The sequence below is a fragment of the Mobula birostris genome, chromosome 7 (genome assembly GCF_030028105.1).
Source record: "Mobula birostris isolate sMobBir1 chromosome 7, sMobBir1.hap1, whole genome shotgun sequence".
Taxonomy (NCBI): domain Eukaryota; kingdom Metazoa; phylum Chordata; class Chondrichthyes; order Myliobatiformes; family Myliobatidae; genus Mobula; species Mobula birostris.
This window is the reverse complement of record NC_092376.1, coordinates 128,649,371-128,671,553: the sequence shown is the minus strand read 5'-3', so window position 1 is coordinate 128,671,553 and position 22,183 is coordinate 128,649,371. Positions and strand designations below refer to the sequence as shown.

At 37.9% G+C, this 22,183-nt stretch overlaps 1 protein-coding gene across 2 annotated transcripts in view; it reads left to right on the top strand.

Moving 5' to 3' along the window:
- Positions 1-22,183, top strand: part of neurl1b (neuralized E3 ubiquitin protein ligase 1B) — a 62,198-nt gene that overhangs the window by 13,364 nt on the left and 26,651 nt on the right. For both annotated transcript variants that reach the window (XM_072263731.1, XM_072263732.1), the window contains exon 2: positions 15,660-16,220. In XM_072263731.1, the coding sequence (XP_072119832.1) occupies positions 15,660-16,220 (561 nt within the window). The remainder of the gene's footprint in view (positions 1-15,659; positions 16,221-22,183) is intronic.

Sequence of the window (22,183 nt, the reverse complement as noted above, 5' to 3'; positions counted from 1 at the left end):
ACTGACAATGATCAGCCAATCTCTTCAATTCAGCCACATAAGCTGAAAAGAAACTTCCCTTCCTTTTGATTCCACTTATGAAACCTAAAGTGTTCTGAAATAGTTTTGGTCCTAAATGTTCTTGCATTACTTTGACAATATCAGCAAAGTTCATTTCAGCTGGTTTGGTTGAGCAGTCAAACTTATAAGCAAGCTGTATGCCTCTAAACCCAAAATTGGCACTCGCTTCTCATTGGCTATCCCATTTGCTTTAAAATTTTGCTCAATCCATTCAATATATAAGATCCAGTTATCTGTTGTTTAGTCAAATACGTCAATCTTTGTAGCCAGACATTTCTGCTCTTTCTTTATGGTTATTATCAACTGGTACTCACTGTTTATGAACCTGTGAATTCTTCTGTTTCCTGCCTTTCTTTAAACTTGATCATGTCTTCCCTCCATGCTGCACTGCTTTTTTTTTAAACTCAAACTATGCTTCCACAAGTAAATAGTTGTCGCGAGTTCATTTTAAAAATACCTCATCACCACTGTTATAGTTTGTAACTCCAAAACATTAAGCTAATTAAAATGAAGACATGGAAGTCCAAAATGAGTGTCTTGCATCAGGTTTTGCTCTAAGTGAGGCAGGCACACACACTTATCATGTGGTGATGTAATGATGTATGCAATTTACATATTTTTACTTATAACTCACAATGAATTATGTAAACAAATAACGAATGCTTAATCAATAATTTACTTACAATATTACTCAAATATTACCAATATATTAAATACATAACATCCACATTTTCAGAACAGCTTCTTTCCCTATGCCATCTGTTTTCTGAATGGCCTTAGACCTATGAATACTACCTTATTATTCCTATTATACACTGTTTGTTTGTTTTTGTTACTTATAATAATTTTTGTATCTTGCACTGCACTACAGTCTTACAATAAGAAATTTCATAATGTATACCAGTACTAATCAACCTGATTTTGATTCTAAACTGCAGCCAGTACACTAGGTTTGGGGTCAATATAATCTTGTAAAGCTACAACAAAATTTTTCAACTTCCGTACTTCATTCCCTTGCATTGAGATTGTAGAAATCTGTGCATTGGCAATGACATAGTGTTAGCTCAGATAACAAGTAGAACTTCTTGTTTCATACACTGTACAGATACTGGGCAATAAAGGTGAAACTTAGTGTGTAATTAGGGCAGTATCTTTGTTCAGTGGTCAACACAATGGGATGTAGTTACCTATGTTGACTTAATACATCGGTTGTTCATAATCAGCATAAATTCCTCAATGTAATCTTTCATGATATAGTGAAGAAAGACTGAAGTAATGAAAACACTGATGCTTATTTAAATCTTACTAGTGAATTCAAGATTCTTTGATGTTACGGAGCTTTTAAGTTCACAATTGTGTATGTTCTTTCTTTGCTTTGAAAATACTAGCAACTTGTAATTTGTTCAAATAATTGATATTATTTACATAGCCTTTTTTAAATATTGTTATATTAATGTATCATGAATTAAAACCTGTTTAATTCAGAATACGGAAGAAAAACCTTCAAGTTTTGTAGATTTTTGGTAGGCATATGTTTAATCCAAAAATTATTCAGCCTTATTCTTAAAGGGAAAGCAGCAATAACCCAATACTGTAAACCTATTTCCAGCATTTAGCTCATGTTGTAGAAAATAATCAATGTTTTGTGATGGTTGAAAGTTCACTTAAACAATTTCTAGATTTGAATTTCTGCATGTGTAGCTGTTTTTACTAAATAAATTCAGAGTCTGAATTTCACAACTGAATATAACAGTGAAACTTAGTGTAAGTACCTCCTGTTTGTCATAATACTCTTGCTTTGTGTGTAAAATAGTGGCCAATATAAAGATAGATATTTTCAGAAATTGTTTTTCCCCCTGAAAATTAATCTCATCAAAACATATGCTTTGATCAGGCAGTGCCAATAAAACCATATTAAAATGAATTGCACAACTTCTTAGTAATGGTATAATAATTAGGAATATACAGTTGGAACAATTTGGAAAATTTGTTCTGTTGTTAACAGCTTTGATCTGAAACAAGATTTATTACAGCGCCATTTTTACTAGATCAGTAATCTAATGATTCATGTATTTATCTTTGGGACTATTCAAAAATTGTGTTTTTAATAGAAATCTGTTTTTTATATCATTGTAGATCATTAAACCTATGAAGAAGTTTTAGTTTCTTTGGAACATGAAATCTCTCCTCAGCATGTTCTTTGTTTTAAGTCCCCACAGTTTGAGCTGACAGTTTTCTATTATGCTTGTTTACTTTTCTCTGTGATTTTCTTCAAAGAAAAAAATAATATTTAAATATTCACAGAGAGTAATTTCAACCAATAAGCAAGATCCAGTATAGTTAAACTTTTGTAACTATACGTTACAGTTACGTCTTATAACAATTAAGTAAACTTGATAGCATGTAAATAAATGGTATTCACAAGCTGTTTATTTTTGAAGTTTAGTATAATGTTTACTTTCTTCCCATAATGGCTCAGTCTTTTAAAATGCTGCAGAACTCAGATATCTTTATTTTGGGTTTTACCTTAAGTAAAGTGCTGTTTGCTTTATAGAATTGATAATTAAGTAATTGGCTGAGAAAGAAATCAGACCAATTAATGAAAAGAAATGGAGTACAAAAATATGATGTTGTAACGTATGTTCAGTAATAGTGACATTTTTGAGTGTCCCAATACAAAATCCAAAGAAACTTGTGTATTTCTAATGCCTGTAAAAAATTAGTGAAAAGAGTTCATGAAAGTTCATGTGAAGTTTAAAAGGAAAATTCCTGTAACATTTGATATCCTCAAGTATAAAAACGCCTATTTGTGAACATGGACTGAGCCCTTCAGTGCTAACTTCCAATGTAAATACTTTTTGCCCTGGAGATCTTCTGGTTTTGTTCTGTTTGATCTATTCCCTTTTCTCCCCAATTACTTTCTTTCTCTGTTTTTGTTTTTGCTGCCATGCAAAGAGTTCAGAATTATTTTTACCTCTCAGAGGAACTGTCGAAGCTGAATGATAATGTGGCACATAGTATTCTGTTTGTCACCACAATACAAATTGAAACTCCAGCAACAATGTTTTTGCTGGACAAAGGGCTGGAGACTGGGGAGCACTGGCTGTGGTGGTGGGGAACTGTGGGATAGATTTGTTAAGCTTAACATGCTAAGCTTTAAAGTCAAATTTAATTTTATATATATATCTTATGGTAATTTATAGTTTTTTATTGTGTATTGCAATGTATTCCTGCTGCAAACAATATACTTCATGACATGCCAGTGATATTAAACCTGATCCTGATTCTGATTTTAAACTTTATGATAAAGGCAGAGAATGTCCATTTAGTAAAACATATTGTGTAGGGTAGCTTTTGTTTTTCATTTCAATGGTGTGACTAAGGTTGGTAAGTTCAAGTTTATTGTCACTCAACCATACACATGTATACCACCAAACAGGACAACGTTCCTGTGGACCAAGTTGCACAACACGGTGCATATAACTCACACACATAACACATAGAGTAATGCTACCACAAATAAATTAACAAATAATAAGGTGCATATATGATACAAGTTAAAAAGTAAACAGAATAACAGTACTGGCGTGTCATATGTATTGAGACCTGTGTGGTGGCAGGGAATTCAGTAGTCTTACAGCCTGTTTCCCATCCTATCAGTTCTTATCCTAATACTATAGTACTTCCTGCCTGATGGGAGGGGGTTCAAAGAGATTGTTGGACAGATGGGAGATATCACTGACAATGCTGAGGGCCCTGCGTGCACAGCGCTCTTGAAAAATATCTCTAATGGGTGAAAGAGAGACCCTGATGTTCTTCTCAGCAGTCCTCTCAATCCGTCAGATGCCTTTCAAGTGCCATACCAGATGGTGATACAGCTGGTCAGGATACTCTTGATGATCCCCTTGTTGGTTAAGGGGGCAGGGCGGTGGGTGTTCCTTACTTGCCTTAATCTCCTCCGGAAGTGGAAACGCTCCTTTGTTTTTTTGATCAAAGAGGTGGTGTTGAGGGACCAGATGAAATTGTCCATTATGTGCACACCCAGAAGCTTGATGTCCTAACTCTCTCCATGGAGGAGTTGTGTTCATGCAGTGAACAGTGATCATCCTGCACCTTCCTAAAGTCCACAATCATCTCTTTGGTCTTGTCCATATTGAGACTTAGGTTATTGCGATCATTCTACCAGCTGCTGTGCACCATCTCATCATCGTTGTTGATGAGGCCAACCACTATTGATGATTCAACTTGAACGGTATCTAGCAATGCAGTCATGCGTCAGGATCCAGTTACAGAGAGAGGTGTTGAGACCCAATGAGGAAGGACAGTTTACTCACTAGCTTCTGAGGGGTGATTGTGTTGAATGTGGAGCTGAAGTCAGTAACAGCATCCTGGCATATGAGGCACCATTTTCCAGGTGGGACAGGGCAGAGTAAGTGGAGAGGTTTTGGCATCATAAATGAACAGATTTGAGTGATAAGCAAACTGGAAAGGGTCCAATGTAGCAGAAAAATGGGAACTAATGTGATCCATGTCCAGCAGATCAAAGCACTTAGTTACTGTTGACGTCAGTGCCACTAGATGGCAGTCATTGAAGCAGGTTACTGTCACCCTCTTGGGCACCAAAATGATGGTGGCCACCTTGAAGCCTGAGGGAACAGTTGATTGCTTCAGAGAAATGTTGAAGATGTCTGTTAAAACCTCAGTTAACTGGGCTGTACAGTCCCAGTTGATGGAGATTAAGATGCTTATGCCAAAGGAAGGAGAGTTAACATACAGCAGTAACATAAATCAGAAAACAATGAATGTTTGTCTATATTTTGGAAGTGATAATTTGGCATTGTCCTCATTTAGTAAAGGAAAACTGAAAACCAGATTAAAATTTAAGTAGCTTAGAGTTTTAATATGACACAAAAGCTTGTGTTTTAACTAATTATAGGAGATTAGTCTGACCTCTAATCAATATCTTGTTTCACTGTAGGGCTTTTAGATTACTTTATAGATTGGATGATAACAGAACATTTAAAAACTTCTGCACGATAACATTTATGACAATACTTGAACAATCAATTAATCAAATTTACAAGAGATTAATATGTCCTTTCTCATAAAATATTTCGTATTTTTTAAGATGTTGAGGATGGAACTGTGAAATTACTCATGTATTTAAATAAATAGAGACATATCTTTCCTATGATCTTTTACTATAATATATTATCTATTTGTGCTGGTTAATGCTTTTTACTCAGTCAAGGCAAAAACAAACAGAGCTACACTTATATGCATGGTTTCATGACATTATTGTTTGAAATAGACAAATGACAAAGATAATAACATGATTTCACAAACCACTGAGGAAACCAGGAATCTGAGATGATAATAGAAGTGGCCGGGTACATTCAGTAGATGTGGTGAGGGAAAACAATTGAAAGTAGAGCTCAATGACTTTTCATCCCCCTCATCACCCATGATGTTAGTGGCTTGGGTACAGTGGTGGTGATGTTGTTAAATAACCAGCCTGGAAGTCCATCGCTCTTAGATTACTAATACTGGGACTCCAGCCCTCATTCAGCTTGGAATTTAATTCTGTTACTGATCTGGAATACTATAAGAAATACACACACAAGAAAGTCTGCAGATGCTGGATATCCAAAGCAACACACACAGAACACTGGAGGAACTCAGCAGGCAGCAACTACGGAAAAGAGCAGACAGTCGACATTTCGGCCTGAGACCTTTCTTCAGGACTGAGAAGGAAAGGGGAGGATGCCAGATTAAAAAGGTGGGGAGAGGGGAAAGAGGTTAGCTGGAAGTTGATAGGTGAAGCCAGGTGGGTGGGGAAGGTCAAAGGCTAGAGGAGAAAGAATCTGATAAGAGAGGAGAGTGGACAATTGCAGAAAGTGGGTGGGGGACTCAGGTGGAAGTATAGTAATAGGCAGTCAGAAGAAACAAAAGGTCAGAGTGGGGAATAGAGGAAGGTGGGGGTACTGGGGGAGGGGAATCTGCTCACTGGAAGGAGAAATTGATATTCATACCGCCAAGTTCAAGGGTACCCAGACAGGATATAAGGTGTTACTCCTCCACCCTGAGGGTTGCTTCATCTTGGCACAAGAGGAGGTCATGGATGGACATGCTAGAATGGGAGTGGGAATCAGAATTAAAATTTTTGGCTACTGGGAACTCTCGTTTGTGTGTCTCAGCCTGAAACGTCGACTGTTTACTCTTTTCAATTGCGGCTGCCTGACCTGCTGACAACAAATACTTTTTCGGGTCTTAATTCCTTTATATGTTTTAGATGTTTAAGCACCAGAAGAGGGTAGCAAAACAAAATGAACAAATTTACAACCAGTTCTTGCCGTTACAATCTCAGCTTAACTTTCGATCCACACCCTCGTGTGTGGACAGAATTCCGTATGCAGTATAAAAAAATACCAGAACTAATACAGTACTAATATGGTAGTGGCAATTCTGAAGGAACACAATGCAAACATCATTAGAATCCCCCAAAAACTTATACATAACAAAGAAAAATGTAAGCGAATACATCTCATCTGTCTACTACTTTTTAGTACACACGTGTTGAACATCCGAACAGTGACTAAACATTCACATTACGCTGTTACATGCACAATCACTCATGATACAATAAAGTCAGACAAAAGGTACACTTTGGCACAACTTTCACAAGATATTGCTTGGTAGTTAAATTACAGGAAGGCTGACCTACTTGGCTGGTGAGGAACTTTGTACAAGCCACGCTGTCCAGCGTCGATTTCTTCACTCGTGGAAATCAAAAGCATCCACATGTAAAACATGTCAAATTACCAATATTCTCGATTCGCCAACAAGCATAAATGAATTCACATGGATATTGTCAATTAATGCTCACCTTTCCTCACCATGCCCAGCATTTTCTGAGAGGAGCTCAATTCCAATGCCCCACCAGCGTCTTCAGCAGAAACAAAATGGTCTCCCCACTATTCCGCATGTGCGTAATGACATCACCGTCTCCACTTAAAGGCACAGACAACTCTTCTAGCATTACCCGGATGGATGCCTAAGTACACTTTTAACGAAACTGAATAAGATCCAACGGGCACCCGGTTACATTAAAAGAAACAATCTATCATGGTACTGTGACCACAAAGCTCAATGGATTGTCAGAAAAACTCACCAGGTTCAGAACAATCCTTCAGGAGAGAAAATCTACCATTCCTACTCTTCAACCCCACAGCAATGTTGTTGACTCATGTGTTCTTTTCACTTCTATTTAGGACCAGTAAGGATGGACAAAAATACTGGCCATGTCAGTGATGTCCACTTCCAGAAAAATGTTCTTCTGTTCATCTTTTGAAAAACAATTGATCTGAAATATCTTGGTTTCTATAAATGCTATTGGATCTGCACTATATTCCAGTAATTTAGATTTTAATATTATTTATAAAGTTATGAGATAAAGCAGGAATATATTTCCATTTTTGTAAGCTAGACATTATAACCCTGGATGTTAAGCTTCGTATTTTTGATTCTGCTATTCCAGATGTAAATAATTGTTTAAATGAGTTCTAAAAATCTTTCTTATGAGCAGACCTGTTGTCTCCTGACTCCCATTTTGCAAGCTGGTAACAATAGGGAAGCCTTCATTAAATAAAAGACATGTGAGATATTACAACACAATCTCCTACAGTTTTACTCAATAACATTCATTTTTGCCATTTTGCATTTTTATTAATTGACCACAACATTGAGGATGCAAAAAAACTTTGCTCCAAAGACATACAATATGTGCACAATATGTGCGTTGTTTAGAACCCAGATGTTTCCTTTTGTACACTTCAGCATTCTCTGGCTCTGCCTGATTTACCAACAAGACAATATGAATTAACAGCAATTTTTCTTAGGATCAAGCCAAAGTCATAGTCATTTTATATGATATGCAAATTAGTTCCATTACAGTACAGCTTTAGGATAGTAAGCCCCAGGCAGAATCAGTAGTGCTCCTGTTTATGTTTGCAGATTCTATATTGGTGACTTAGATTTTCACACTCCTACCCAAGACACAACATATCAGGAAATGTGCTCACACAACCCATACTATTTAATGTAGAATCTTACAGTATTCTGCCCAGAGTATGCTAGGAACTTTGTGCATAAGTTCTTTCTATTAAATTGATAAATGTAATCATAGTTAGTAATCCATTGGATCTTCTATCACTTTTTCCACTTAGATCAGTTTAATGCAGTGAACACTCTCCAAATGGAGCTGTAACTTAGCACTTTCGTCACTGCACCATGCGTTACCAAGAAAACTGAGTGAACCTGTTAATGGGAAGGAACAGCTGCTATATCCTTCATGCCTAAGCTTGGCTGCAAACAGAAGCATTACTTTGCAGTATATCATTGTATTTTTCCAGGCAGAAATTAACGTTGTGTTAGAATTTAGCATTAAAAATTAGTTAGATCAAATATAATGTGACCAGAGCAATACTATGAAAGAAATTGACCCTTTTATTATTGCAGTAAAGCTTTCTTTATCATTAGTGAAAAGTTCCCTACTATTAAAATGAATGTGAAGAATAATTTATGAAAATAAAGTGTTTTTTCCTTCAACTAGGAGGAAGATTTACAAATGAATGCATTATGAAAAGTATTCTTTTATGGAAAACTTTTTCCTGTAGGCCTGAATCATTTTTGTAATTAGATAAAATCTGTCAGTTGTATAAAACTTGTTTTACAAAGTAGTTTCTGCTCATAAAACTTCTGGTTAAATATTATTAACAGGATTTACCAACTCTTGAGAGCTCCTGAAATCTGCTTGTATTGTGAATAGATCATTGTAAATCGCAAGTATCTCCCCACCCAATCTATCCTCTGACAATAGGTTTATTTTAAATCTATGGTGAAGTATGGCAGAGTGAAAACTAACAATCAGGTTATGTTCCTTACATAGAGCTGTCTAATGAAGTAGACATAGGTCACCATTTGTTTTCCCTGGGTGGAATTTTTAATGGAATCAAAACAATTACAAAAATGCTGTTAGACAATGATTCTGTTAACTTCCCAAATCAATTACAAAGCATATATTCTGTATACTGACTAGCCAACTGAAGGGGGTCAGTTATTTTCATCAGTCTGAGATAATGCTGCTCAAATCTTGTCCATTCTCAGCTGGACTCTTGTGAGGGCAAAGCATTGTTTGCATGCATTCTGGTAGCTCTGTTGAGAACAATATGTCTAATTGTTTGGACCACAGCTGCCTTACTGAACTGGCTGGTTTGTTTGCAGTGAAGTGGATGGATGTCATATTTGTATTTTGCAAATGAAGGAAAATGCAAGTTGAACTATTCTGGGGAAAGAAACCCCACTCATGTGGCAGAGATTACCAACAGATGTTACACATATACACTAAAAACACCAGTATCTTCTGTACTAAATAAGTTATTATTGATACTTGCACTAATTGGTTGAGCAAGCTCAGTGGATGCTATTTATTTGTCATTTAGCTTTCCTGTAGTTTTTTTAAAATCTCATTATTCCCATTAAAAGTTGACTAAATTAAAGTAATTATGTAGTTAGTAGCAAATAAATACGTGTCATTTTCATCAAGGACTGATTATGTATGAATAGATGTATAAATTCTCCTGTAATGTAATTGATAGATGTGCATGTGACAGGTTTAGTTTTGTTTTGATTTCCATTTCCTACATATAACCAGATTTAAAATATCAAAACCATTAATATTCCAGATAATCATATTGAATATTCTTATTCCAAACTCAGAGAGATAAACTGATTTACTGCAGGTCAAGTTCTAATAAAAATTTAGGAATTCAATTCAGTCTATATATCTTTTTCAATAAACGTTATATTGCATTGGCTAAAAACAGGTTTTTGTGGTCATGGCGACCATTGCTCTAAAAGTGCAGATTACAGTCTCATTTTGAATGCTTAAAAATGAATTAGATTAGAGAAATTTTCTTTCAACATGACATGAAAACTTAATAACTGATTTATTATTCTGCTGACAGATGCCAAATATTTCAAAAATAGCTGTGTCTGTTGTCACAGATGAATACATAGAAATGAAGAAACTGATGAGATTGATATTCAGTATTTTTTCAAGACCTGATTACCCGCATCACAAAACTTTGAAAGAGGGAGAAGCGAAAACAAACTGTAAATCCATCCAATATTATAATGAAAGAAAAGGATTAGCTGAAGTTAATGAGGGTCTCTTGTGTACAGAGACATAAGAAATTTTACAATGAAACTCTTATTTGTCATTTTCCATGGAAGAAGCTACAGTGAACTTCCAAGAAATGGTAAAGAATTATCAGTCTAGAGTATATGAAGAACAATAAGAAATTATTACATGTAAAAAAACACGACATTGGAGAAATTAATGAAATTGTAGGAGTTAAATCCCCAGAACCAAAGGAACTACATCTTAGGATCTTGAAGGAGGTGGCTTTGGAAATGCTAAATGTACAGTTCACAGTGGCTGGATGTTAAAAGTTATCTTAAAAAAGCAAAGAAAGGATACTATAGACCAGTTAGTCTAACATCATCAATTGGATAAATGCTAGAAGGAATTAAGGAAGTCACAGCAGGGCATGTTAAAGGTAATGATAGGAAAGGCAGAATTAACATGGATTTATGAAAAATAACTCATGTTTGACAAATCTGTTATTTTTTAAGTTGAATAAGCAGAAGAGATGTCAATTCATGTTATTTTTACAGAAACTACACAAGAGATTTTTTTTAAAAAAGTTAAAGCTCATGAGATAAACCAACGTGTGAATGGGGAAAATAGAGAGTTCAGTTGCACATATGGGCAGAGAAATAGCAGATGGAGTTCAATTCAGCGAAGTTTGAGGTGGTGCACTTAGGCAGATTAAATATAAAGGGACAGTCCATTGTTAATGGCAAGATCCTTCTCACTGTTTCTGTACAAAACAGTCTTGGGTCCCAGATGCACAACTTCCTGAAAGTGTCTGCACAGATTGATAGGGAGGTAAAGAAAGCATATGGTATGCTGGCCTTTATTAGTCAAGGCATTGATTTCAAAAATCAGTAAGGAATAATGTAACTTTATAAAACTCTGGTTAGGCTGCATCTGGAGTATTTTACTCATCTCTGGTCTCCCCATTTTGGAAGGATATGAAGGCCTTAGAAAGAATGCAGAGGAGGTTAACTAAGAGGTTGCCTGGATTAGATGTGCTATAAAGAGACGTTGGACAAACTTGAGTTGATTTTTTTTATCTGGAGCGGTGGACGTTGAATGGATACCTGACAGATGGTTATTTGAGGTGAGAAGGGGAAAGTTCAAAGGAGATCCAGAGGGATAAGTTTTTTACACAGAGAGTGGTAGATTCCTGGAATGTGCTGCCAGGGGTGGTGGTGGAGACAAGTACAATAGAGGCTCTTAGATATACACACGAATGTGCGAAGAATGGAGGAGTATGGACAAGATGTAGACAGAAAGTACTACTTCAGTTAGACATTTAACTACTAGTTTAGTTAGCTCGGCACAACACCATGGGGTGAGTGACATGTCCCTGAGCTGTACTGTGTTCTATGCTTCCGGCTAATTTTGATTTTCAACTTACACCTGAAGTGCCAAGTGATTTACTCTTTTATCCCCATGCATCTACCAGCTTATTGAAAATTTATTGTATTTCTCGTTATTATTTTATTTACCACACGCCTATTATTCTGATTTCTGTTACCATTATAACTTGAAAAGTACATAAATATTATTGCTCAGAAGTGGTACTGCATGGCCATATTTCTCTGTACTGTGCCGGCACCGTGTGCATGGACGACACATACGGGAGTCTGTGAAGCCAGTATCAGTACCACCTAAGGGAGTCGTGACTCAGGAGACCCTGCCAGGAATTCGACATAAATAGACCTCCTTTACTTATCCAGTTCTGCTCCAGACCCCTCACTCAATCCACAGAGCTGCCCCCACTGCATTCCGCCGAAACGTGAATGCCTCAATACAACCCTTAATCCAATCCATAACTCTACTCATCTACTCAGCATTCCTCCTTGCCACAAAATGGTCCGATTTCTATGCAAATGAGATTTTAAAATACAGTCAGTCTCCTTTATCCAGAGCCAATTTTCTCAGCAGTCTTCCACAGTAACTTATATTGGATCATTCCCTCCATCAATAACTATTAGGAACTAATACACAGTTTTATAGAACTGCAGAAGTATTGACAGTGCTCTAATTTGTTCTGTATTTTATTTAAATACATAATTTATTACACAGTTTGTCTCTTTTATACCTTATTTAACTATTTCCATACATCTTCGGCTACTTGGGGCAGCTGCTTAATTAGGCCAAAATGTACTGGGCCTGATGTGTCACAATTAGCCAGAATCCACTGTATACCAAAGATTAATGGCTGATCTAATGGTTGGGTGACCATATCTATGCAAACTCACTGAGGGGCTTTCGTGCTGGGAGGTCAACTGTGGATATGATTTTTTTTCTCTCTGCCGACTCCAGGAATAGTGCAGAGAACAAAAGAAGCCCCTCTAGTTTACATTTATTGTTCTCACCAGGGCATTTGACTTGGTCAGCAGTGAAGGGATGTTTCAGACCCTCTCTAAGGTAGGCTGCCCACCGAGACTACAAAGCATGATCAGCTCCTTCCACAGCAACATGAAGAGGACTGGGCAGTACAGCAGCAGCTCTTTGGAGCCCTTTCACATAAGTGGTGGCATTAAACAAGGCTGTGTTTTTGCCCCAACACTCTTCAGCCTCTTTGCCTTCCTCCTGAGGCACACATTTAGCACTGTACCTCTACACTAGAGCAGATCTTTAATGTCGCCTGATTAAGAGCCAAAACCAAAGTGCATGAGGCTATGATCAGAGAAATGCTGTTTGTTGATGATGCACAGTTGCAACCCACACTCCGCAGCACCTCCAGAGCTTGATGGATCACTGCTCCCAGGCCTGCAAGGAACTTAGTAGTCTGTCTATCAGCCTGAAGACAAACATCGTGGGACAAGACGTGGAGACACCACCAGTCATTACCACTGATAACTGCAAACTGGATGTTGTTCTTCAGTTCACATACCTGGAATCCATCATCAGTGACAACCTCTCCTTGGATGAAGAAATTAACAAGCTCATCAGGAAGGCTACCACAGCTCTTGCCTGTCTCACCATACGAGTCTAGGAGAACGCCAAACTCACAGTCAAAACAAAGATGACAGTATACAATGCTAGTGGCACCAGAACACTGCAGCAAGACCTGGACAACATGCGATAAGCAGGAGAGAAGGCTCAACACCTTCCATTTCAGGTAGGTGCCATCATCGTATCTTGGGCATCTCTTGGAGAGATAGAGTACCCACTGCTGAGGTTCTCTTGTGTGCCAACCTCCCAAGCGTATATATCCTGCTCAGGCAGTGTAAGCTGCAGTGGCTGGGCCATTTTTGCTGCATGCAGGCCAGCCGCATCCAAAGAGACATCCTCCATGACAGGGGCTCCCAACCCTTTTTATGCCATGGAGCCTTACCATTAACAGAGGAGCCCATGGGCCCCAGCTTGGGAATCCCTGCTCTAGGCAAGAGAACCACTGGCCACCCACAACTGTGCTACAGGGATGTCTGCAAACAGGACATGAAGGCACTGGACATCAGCATTGAGTCCTGAAAGGAACTTGCATCTGAACCATACCAGATGGCAAAGCACTCTGAAACAACACATTAAGTCAGATGAAGAAAAATTCCTGAAAATGACAGAAGATAAGCAAGCCCATAGAAACGAACACTGCAACTCTAGCAGAGCTGAGGACACTTGTGGATGTGACCTTTACAACAGAGATGGTGACTCTCGCTTTGATCTCATCAGCCACAGATGGTGCTGCACCAAGAACGGGGATAGCTAGGACACAACATCCATCCATGGTTGACCTCCACCAACAGATGGCCACGAAAAATGGCTGGTCAGCAATAAAATAGCACTGATGGTGCCTATTTTGAAAAGAGTCTTATGTCCTGTGTTTTGATCACTAAAGACCTACTCCAGAAAGTCAAAACATAGCTTTACTAAGCACATAACAATCGGAAAGATATCTGAATATGTTAACAAAATCGTGGTTGCTTCTCTATCTAACTATTGACTTCACTAAGACTGAGCATTGGGAGCATTCCCAGTCACATCATAGTATTCTTAAATCTAATGCTTTCAAGTCTATCTGCTATAGAGTTTTCAAAAGTAGGCTTGATATATTGAAATAAAATTGCATAAATATTAAACAATATCATTGATTATTATTGAATATTCCTACCTTTAACTGAATATTAAATGTTGTAAACTATTACATAAGAGAGGTGTTACCTAGATGATTTTGTAATGAGATGTGTTGAGCTACAATGTGGCCAGCAGTGATTCCTCTGTGTGCATTTGGTACTGAGTTGGTCTGCCCTTCAGTGTCAATGCATGTTTTTGCCTTCAGAACCCATGTACTGGAATATAGAAGTATGGGACACAGTGAGGGTCCTATACTGATGCATCTGTCCCTTTCTTGGTGGATCTGGGTTTGCCATCGATCGCACTGAGCTGATGAACCCATTGCAAACCCTCACCTTTATGTGAAAATGGCCACCCCATTTAAAAAAAATCAGTTGAGCTTGATTTTTGTTATTTTTCATAACTATATTTCCCATTTTAAGCTTTTTTTATTTAAATCAAGTTCAGCTGTCTTAAAGGTCTGAATATCAAAGCCAGCTTTAAAAGCAGTGAAGTATTTTCCACAGCAACAAGCTATCATGGGTCTCAGCTTCTGTTGCCCGAGGCTCAGACACACACACACACCCACACATGGCTTGTTCCCCCTGATGTAAGGCCATGGGGTGGAGGCCTCCAGCTCGACAGATCCAGTGGGGCCACAGAAGGTTGTTGCTACTGTGAAGATCACAAAGGGAATGAATACACAGTCTGGACCAGGTCCAGCTCAGGCAGGTCCTATGTTCAGTTTATTGTTCAAGCAACCAACATAGCTTTGTAATTTCAAGTAAAAACTTGACTTGTTTGTCTTGTCCGTTTTCATCAAAAACAATCTTTATGAGACATCTGGCAGAAGAGATTTTTTTTTTTAAAACAGTGCTACCCATCGACTTGGATTGTTAAGTAAAAGGTGGTGAATGTGAGCACCAAAGTTAGCAGATTTCTTAGGAGCTCACTGTCTCTATTGGCCGAGATCATCTGTTTGCAGTCTTAGCACCAGATCCAGCAGCGTTATTAGCAAAGAGTTCTTATTTTTAATAGAAATTTACATTGCCTGTTCTTCAAGCATTTTTCCTGTACATTGATCATTCCACGACATTGCTAAAGGAAAATTTGTGTAAATATTATGAGGCTTAACTATCACAGGAAAAGGTTACAAGTTGCACCCAACTAAGACTAAGGAAGCAACGTTACAAATACGTGTATCAAATACCTTTGCTCATGATAAACCAGTTATAATGTTCAGTTCTGTAGGTTATTGAGTATGTGTAGTCCTGCTTGAAGGAATGTAATTAATTATATTGACATATGGTCTGCTGCATTTTACATGCCACTTTTTTTTACCCCATAGATGCAACGCACCATGCCCGCTCAGGATCTGCTCGGCAGTATTACACACTTCCACCTAGCAGCCATGAACGGAGAACACATCCAAACATTACCGAACCTCCAAGGTTTCACTCACAGGCCAAAGGCAAAAATGTTCGTTTGGACTCGCACTTCAAAAAAGCCTCCCGGAAAAACAGCTTCTGCAATGGTGTAACCTTCAGCCACCGTCCAGTCTACCTATACGAGAAAGTGAGATTACGATTATCAGTGGTCCTTCATGGATGGAGTGGTGCTTTACGGTTTGGTTTTACAAGTCATGATCCCTCTCTGATGAGCTCTGCAGACATCCCAAAATATGCATGTCCTGACTTGGTAACCAGGCCTGGTTACTGGGCCAAAGCATTACCCGAAAGATTTGCTCTGAAAGACAACGTGCTTGCCTTCTGGGTGGACAGACATGGACGAGTATTTTATACTGTGAACGATGAAGACCCTGTTCTCTTCCAATGTGGCATTAATGTTTCAGGACCACTCTGGGCGCTGATTGACATTTATGGAATTACACAAGAAGTTCAAATGCTTGGTGAGTATTCCATCAATCAAAATCGTGCCAATAAAGAGTCAGGAGCTGATAGCTGGTAGAATGCTAATGATAATGTAGCTGTTCTCTAACAAGTCTAGCTTGACAGTTACATAAGTCCTTCAACACTGCAGCTACTAGAGTTGTTGATTACTTAGGCCTTTCTACATGGTAACTATTGAGTGCAGCTTGTGACTTACTGAATGGGACCCATGATCTGGAAAGTGGAAAAACAAATTATGATGTAATTTGATAATAAATGTATCATTAATGTCCCAGAAAAGAATTAACGAATAGTCTACAATCTCCATCACCACCCAATCAAAATGCGCTTTCATGAAGAAAACAGTCATAAGATTACAGTGTCAAAGGATGTGTCTCAGTAATGGTGCAATGTTAAATAACTGTGCTGTTAGAAATAATTCAGGAAAAGGTTGTTAGCAACTGCATGAAATTCACAATTTTTAAATGAGCTGCGCTGAAGAGGTCCAATGTAAATTTTGATTAGATTTTATAACATCTCAACCATTAAGAACTTAATTATTCAGTTAAAAACAGTTGGGGGCTTGTTGCAGAATTTGACTCTTGAACCATGTTGTTTTAGCCATCAAACATTAGACATGCAAATTTCTAAGTTTGCTATTAGCACTCCACCAATTAAACATAAGATTCAAGATCAAGATTCACGATTGTTTAATGTCATTTCCAATACACAAGTGTAAAGGAGAATAGAATAATTGTTACTCCAGTACTTATGAGGCACAATAAAACACAATAAATATAAATACATAAGATAGCTTATATACATAGATTGATTATATGTCCAAGCTAGGCACAGGAGTATACATAAGGTGACTGACAGGAAATGGTAAAGTAGTTGTGGTGGAGAGTGTGGAGGGCTGGTCTGTTGAGTACAGGTATTGATCAGCCTTACTGCTTGGGGAAAGTAGTAGTAGAAACCCCTGGAAGTGCACATCTCGCACAACCTCTCATGGTCTCAGAGCACATACTACACAATCAGGAAAGCTCACCAACAGCTCTACTTTCTGAGAAGGTTGAAGAGTACTGGACTATGAACATCTGTACTCACATCCTTCTACAGTTGTGCAGTAGAGAGCTGTTTTTGAGTCTGGTCCTGATGCAGATGCTACGTAGATTCCTCCCTGATGGGAATGGGACCAGGGCGGTGGGATCTTTCACAATATTACTGGCCTTTTTTTGGGGCACCCTTCAGTATATATGTCTTTGATGGGGGATAGGCTGGTGCTGGTGTTGCATTCAGCAGTTTAGACTACCTGTTGTAGAAACTTCCTGCCCACTGTAGGACACTTACTGTGCAGCAGTGCAGCCTGTAAGGTTGCACTCTACTGAGTTTTCTTAGATTAATATGAAAGTTTGAATAAAAGTGTAGACTATAAATTTTATATATGGAGAAACAATAGACTGCAGGTACTTGAATCTAGAACAAAAGAAAAACAAACTGCTGTAGGAACTCAGTAGGCTCGGCAGCATTTGTAGGTCGAACTGTATATTTGGCATTTCAGCTTGAAAGTCTTCATTTGGACTGGATTTTACACATGGAGACTGCTTAAATGTGTAACAAGGTATGTGCTACAAGTTTCATGGTCTGTGTTTCTTCCAGCTACTCCAAATACTTGACACATTAACTTTTGCAGTTGAGGTAGACAGGGTGCAAGAGGAAAGACTACCAACCAATATTGTTACCGAATAACTGTGTCCTTATATAATAGTAAATTGCCATGATTTGGTTGAAAGCTATTTGTCAGCATGGTCAAAAAATTCAAATAAGCATTACTGAACAACATGGAAAAATTGTCATTCCAGAAATCCTGTTATCACACTAGAGCATTGTAATGTAATTATATTCGACTTTGTCACAGTGCCTTTTTTCTTAAATTGGCTGTTTTATTCAGAAACCTTGCTCCTTCTTATCAGTGGCATGCATTCATTAAGTGCCTGGAAACCAAATGATGTACAATGTGGAAAAAGTGGGCACTTCAAATTCAGAAAGCAAAAGGTGGCAGCTGACTCATCATTGAAGCTACTCTGAGTGTAATATAGAATCTGAATTCAATTAAAATTGAAAGACTTCCAAATTATCCAAATATTTCACAAATCATTGATATTACTTTTAATCATGGGAAATAAATATGTTTTAATAAATCAAACTTAAATCAATCGATTATAACAATCGAACAGTTTTATCATTATCAGAAAATATTCTTCATTAGTTTATAAGCCATTATATAAAATTAAATAATTATTTTGCAACACTTTATTAAAAGATAATGCATCAGAGCAGTTCGATTGCTATGGCTGCTGAAACTTCATCCAGAAACCCTCCTTAATTTTGCTTAACATGCGCACAAAATCCTGAGGAGGTCACTCAAGTCAGGCAGCATCTATGAAGGGGAATAAACAGTCAATGTTTGGACTGAGACCATTCATCAGAACTCATGAAGTCATTTTGTTTGTGTTGCTTCAGATTTCCAGCATGGGCAGAATCTCTTGTGTTTGTGTAAATGTACATCACACCTTCTTCTCTGAACCTCCTGTCTCAGTGCATTATACTTTTTGACTTTGGTACATGTTGCATCCTACCTATGTTAGAATTATGGTGCTTAATTAGCTTACTGGTTTTGTAACTAGTTGAGAAATATGACAAGAAACTTGAGGTCATTGGCTTCTATATTTTGTAATCTTTCTGTTGGAGCCATAGTTTTCTCAATGTGAAAAGTGATCCCAGCTTTGTATCTGATGTCTAAGATCCAAAAGCTCCAATCTGGGTATTGAATTGCACCACTTGGTGCTTTTTGTATTCCATTCCATTCACTGTCCATTGTCATGTGAGAAAGCAGACCTTAAGATGAATTAAGCAAGTACCGACACAAGTACCATTTTGAAAGGCTTAGTTAATCTTTCTAGATCATTCCAAAAGTAAAAGAGAAGATTGATTGCAATTTGGTAGTTTTTGTTTTAAATACTCTGGCCAGTAATTTAAATCATCATGAGGATACATGGGAAATCTGTTTCTTTGAGCTACTGTTCTTTGATCCTTAAATAAAATGTCACCTGTCATGATGGAGATGGGAATAGATTGTTTATTTTAATACAAAAAAAATTCAAATCCACATGGGTGTTGAATATCTTAGACTGTGGAAAACAAGGGAAAGAACAGATTTGCAGTTGCAGGAAAAATCCTCCCTTTTCTAACATCATGATGCAGAGGAAACATCTGGAACCAAAATAGCACATCATTCCCAATACATCTCCATGTACGGACATCAGCATGAAGTCTCCTTGGGGACAAATTAGAATGATAATTAACTGTATCTTTAACTGTTTTAAACGAAGGGGCTTTCTGCTATTAACTGGATACATGCCTGATGACTATCTCTCATATATGAAAAACAAAAAAAATAGCAAGTGAATGCCAACCAATTGTTATCTTTAAAAGTGAAAACAAACCAATTCTAGAAGACTATTGGTAGCAACCAGGAACAATTAAACTGCGTTTCATGTAAACTTAATAGATGAGACCGTAAGACGTAGGAACAGTAATTACTCGGCCCATCAAGTCTGCTCCGGTATTCCATCTTGGCTCATTTATTATCCTTCTCAACCCCATTCACCTCCTTCTTCCTCTAACCTTTGTCGCTCCTACTAATTAAGAACCCGTCAACCTCCACTTTAAGTATACCCAATGATTTAGTCTCCACCGCTGACTGTGGTGATGAATTCCACAGGTTCCCCCACTCCCCCCCCCTTTAGTTAAATAAATTCCTCCTCATCTCTGTTCTAAAGGGCTGCCCTTCTTTTCTGAGGCTGTGCCCTCAGGCCCTATACTCACCCAGTTTAGGAAACATCTATTCCACAACCATTCAGAAGGATTGTATTTGATGCCTGTGGATTTAATCCCTCCAAAAAGAGGGTTAATCATATATAGCGTTTAATTTCAAGTTAAAATGTGGATGAACTAATGAGGGTCTGGTATCCTAAATGAGTAAGAACTTGCCAATGACACAGGTTGTTGATGTACTACTTCAACAGCTTCATCTGTTCAACTTAATCTTGCAGATGCTTTGAGTTAATGAAAGGAGGTCAAATGAAACCACAAACTTCAATTTCAGCCATGAGCAAGTTATAATATATTCTGTATGTTTGCTATTATTAAGCTTGCATATTGTACCATGTACAACTGCGAAAGGAGCTCTAAAGATCATTATGATTTTATGGCAGACAAGCATTCAAATTATGCTGATAAGTATTTCCTCAGGCTTGCTTGAGAATCATTCTTTGTTCTTATTGTGTTTTCACTAACTAACAGAGTGATGGACTTTAAAAGTAACTCAATAATACAGGGAGCGGCATCATTCACAACAAAAATATTTTAATTGATATTGCAGCAGTAAAGATTAGTTTATGGGCGCGTATTGACGACTGGATAATTGTCAAATGGAACCTCTGTTAAAGTCAATTGGTTATATGCCATTTCTTTGTAAACCATCCCATGTACAAGTGCAGACCTATTTTAAAATTTTAAAAAACACAGAAAATGCTTCAAATACTCAGAAGGTCATTTCAGACATTTGTCTGTTTTTGTTTGCTTTTGTTTGCTTTTCTACTGATGTGCCTGATCTGATGAGCATTCAAGCTTTTTCAGTTTTTATTTTAAATTTCCAACATCTGAAGTTTCTATATTTTCACTTACCCGCAGATCTGTATTGCTGGCTGCTTTTCAACTATTTATCCAAGGACTTCCTCACACTCTAATAAGACCCATGAAGTAGAAATCATGCAATTTTCCTCTTCCTTCCTGAATCCACACAAGACAAAAGATCATAAAACCATAAGACAAAGGAGCAGAATCAGACCATACAGCCCGTCGAATCTGCTCCACCATTCAATCATGGCTGATTTATTTTCCCTCTCAGCCCCACTCTCCTGCCTTCTCCTCATAACCTTTCACACCGTTACTAATCGAGAACCTATTAACCTCTGTATTATACATAGGCTGTAAAGAGGCCGTGCCCTCTGGTCCTAAACTCCCCCACTATAGGAAACATCCTCTCCACATACATTCCACCTAGGCCTTTTTATTATTCGATAGTCTTCTGTGAGGTCATCCCTATTCTTCTAAACTCCAGCAAGTACAAGCCCAGTGCCATGAAATCTTCCTCATACTTTAACCCTTCATTCCTGGAGTCATTGTTGTAAACCTCCAGTGGATCCTCTCCAACGTCAGCACCTGCTTTCTTAGATATGAGTCCTAAAACTATTCCCTGTACTCCAAATGTGGTCTGACCAATGCCTTATAAAGCCCAGAATTACATCCTTCTTTTTATATTAATGCTAACATTGGATTTACCTTCAGTACCAACAACTAAAATTAACCTTTAGGGAATCCTGTTCATTTGCACCTCTAATTTCTGAATTTGCTCCCCATTTACAAAATTGTCTATCCCTTTGTTCCTTCTACCAAAGTACATGACCATACACTTCCCTACGCTGTATTCCATCTGCCACTTCTATGCCCATTCTCCTAATCTACCCTAGTCCTTCTGCATATACCTTTCCTCCTCAAAACTACACCTCCACCAATCTTTCTATCACCTGCAAATTTGATCACAAGGCCATCAATTGCATCATCCGTTATATATCTCTTAATATATAACATGAAAGTTAGCAGACCCAACACTGACCCCTGAAGAACACAACTAGTCAGCAACCAACTAGAGAAGCCTCCTTGATTCCACCCTTTCCTTTCTGCCAGTCACCCATGCGTGCTGGTATTTTTCACCATTCTCCATTCCTGTTTCCCTCTCTCATCTTATCTGCTTACGGCCTATCACCTCCCTCTGGTGCTCCTCCCCCTTCTGTTTCTTCCATAGTCTTCTATCCTCTCCTATCAGATTTCTCCTTCTCCAGCACTTTATCTCTTTCAC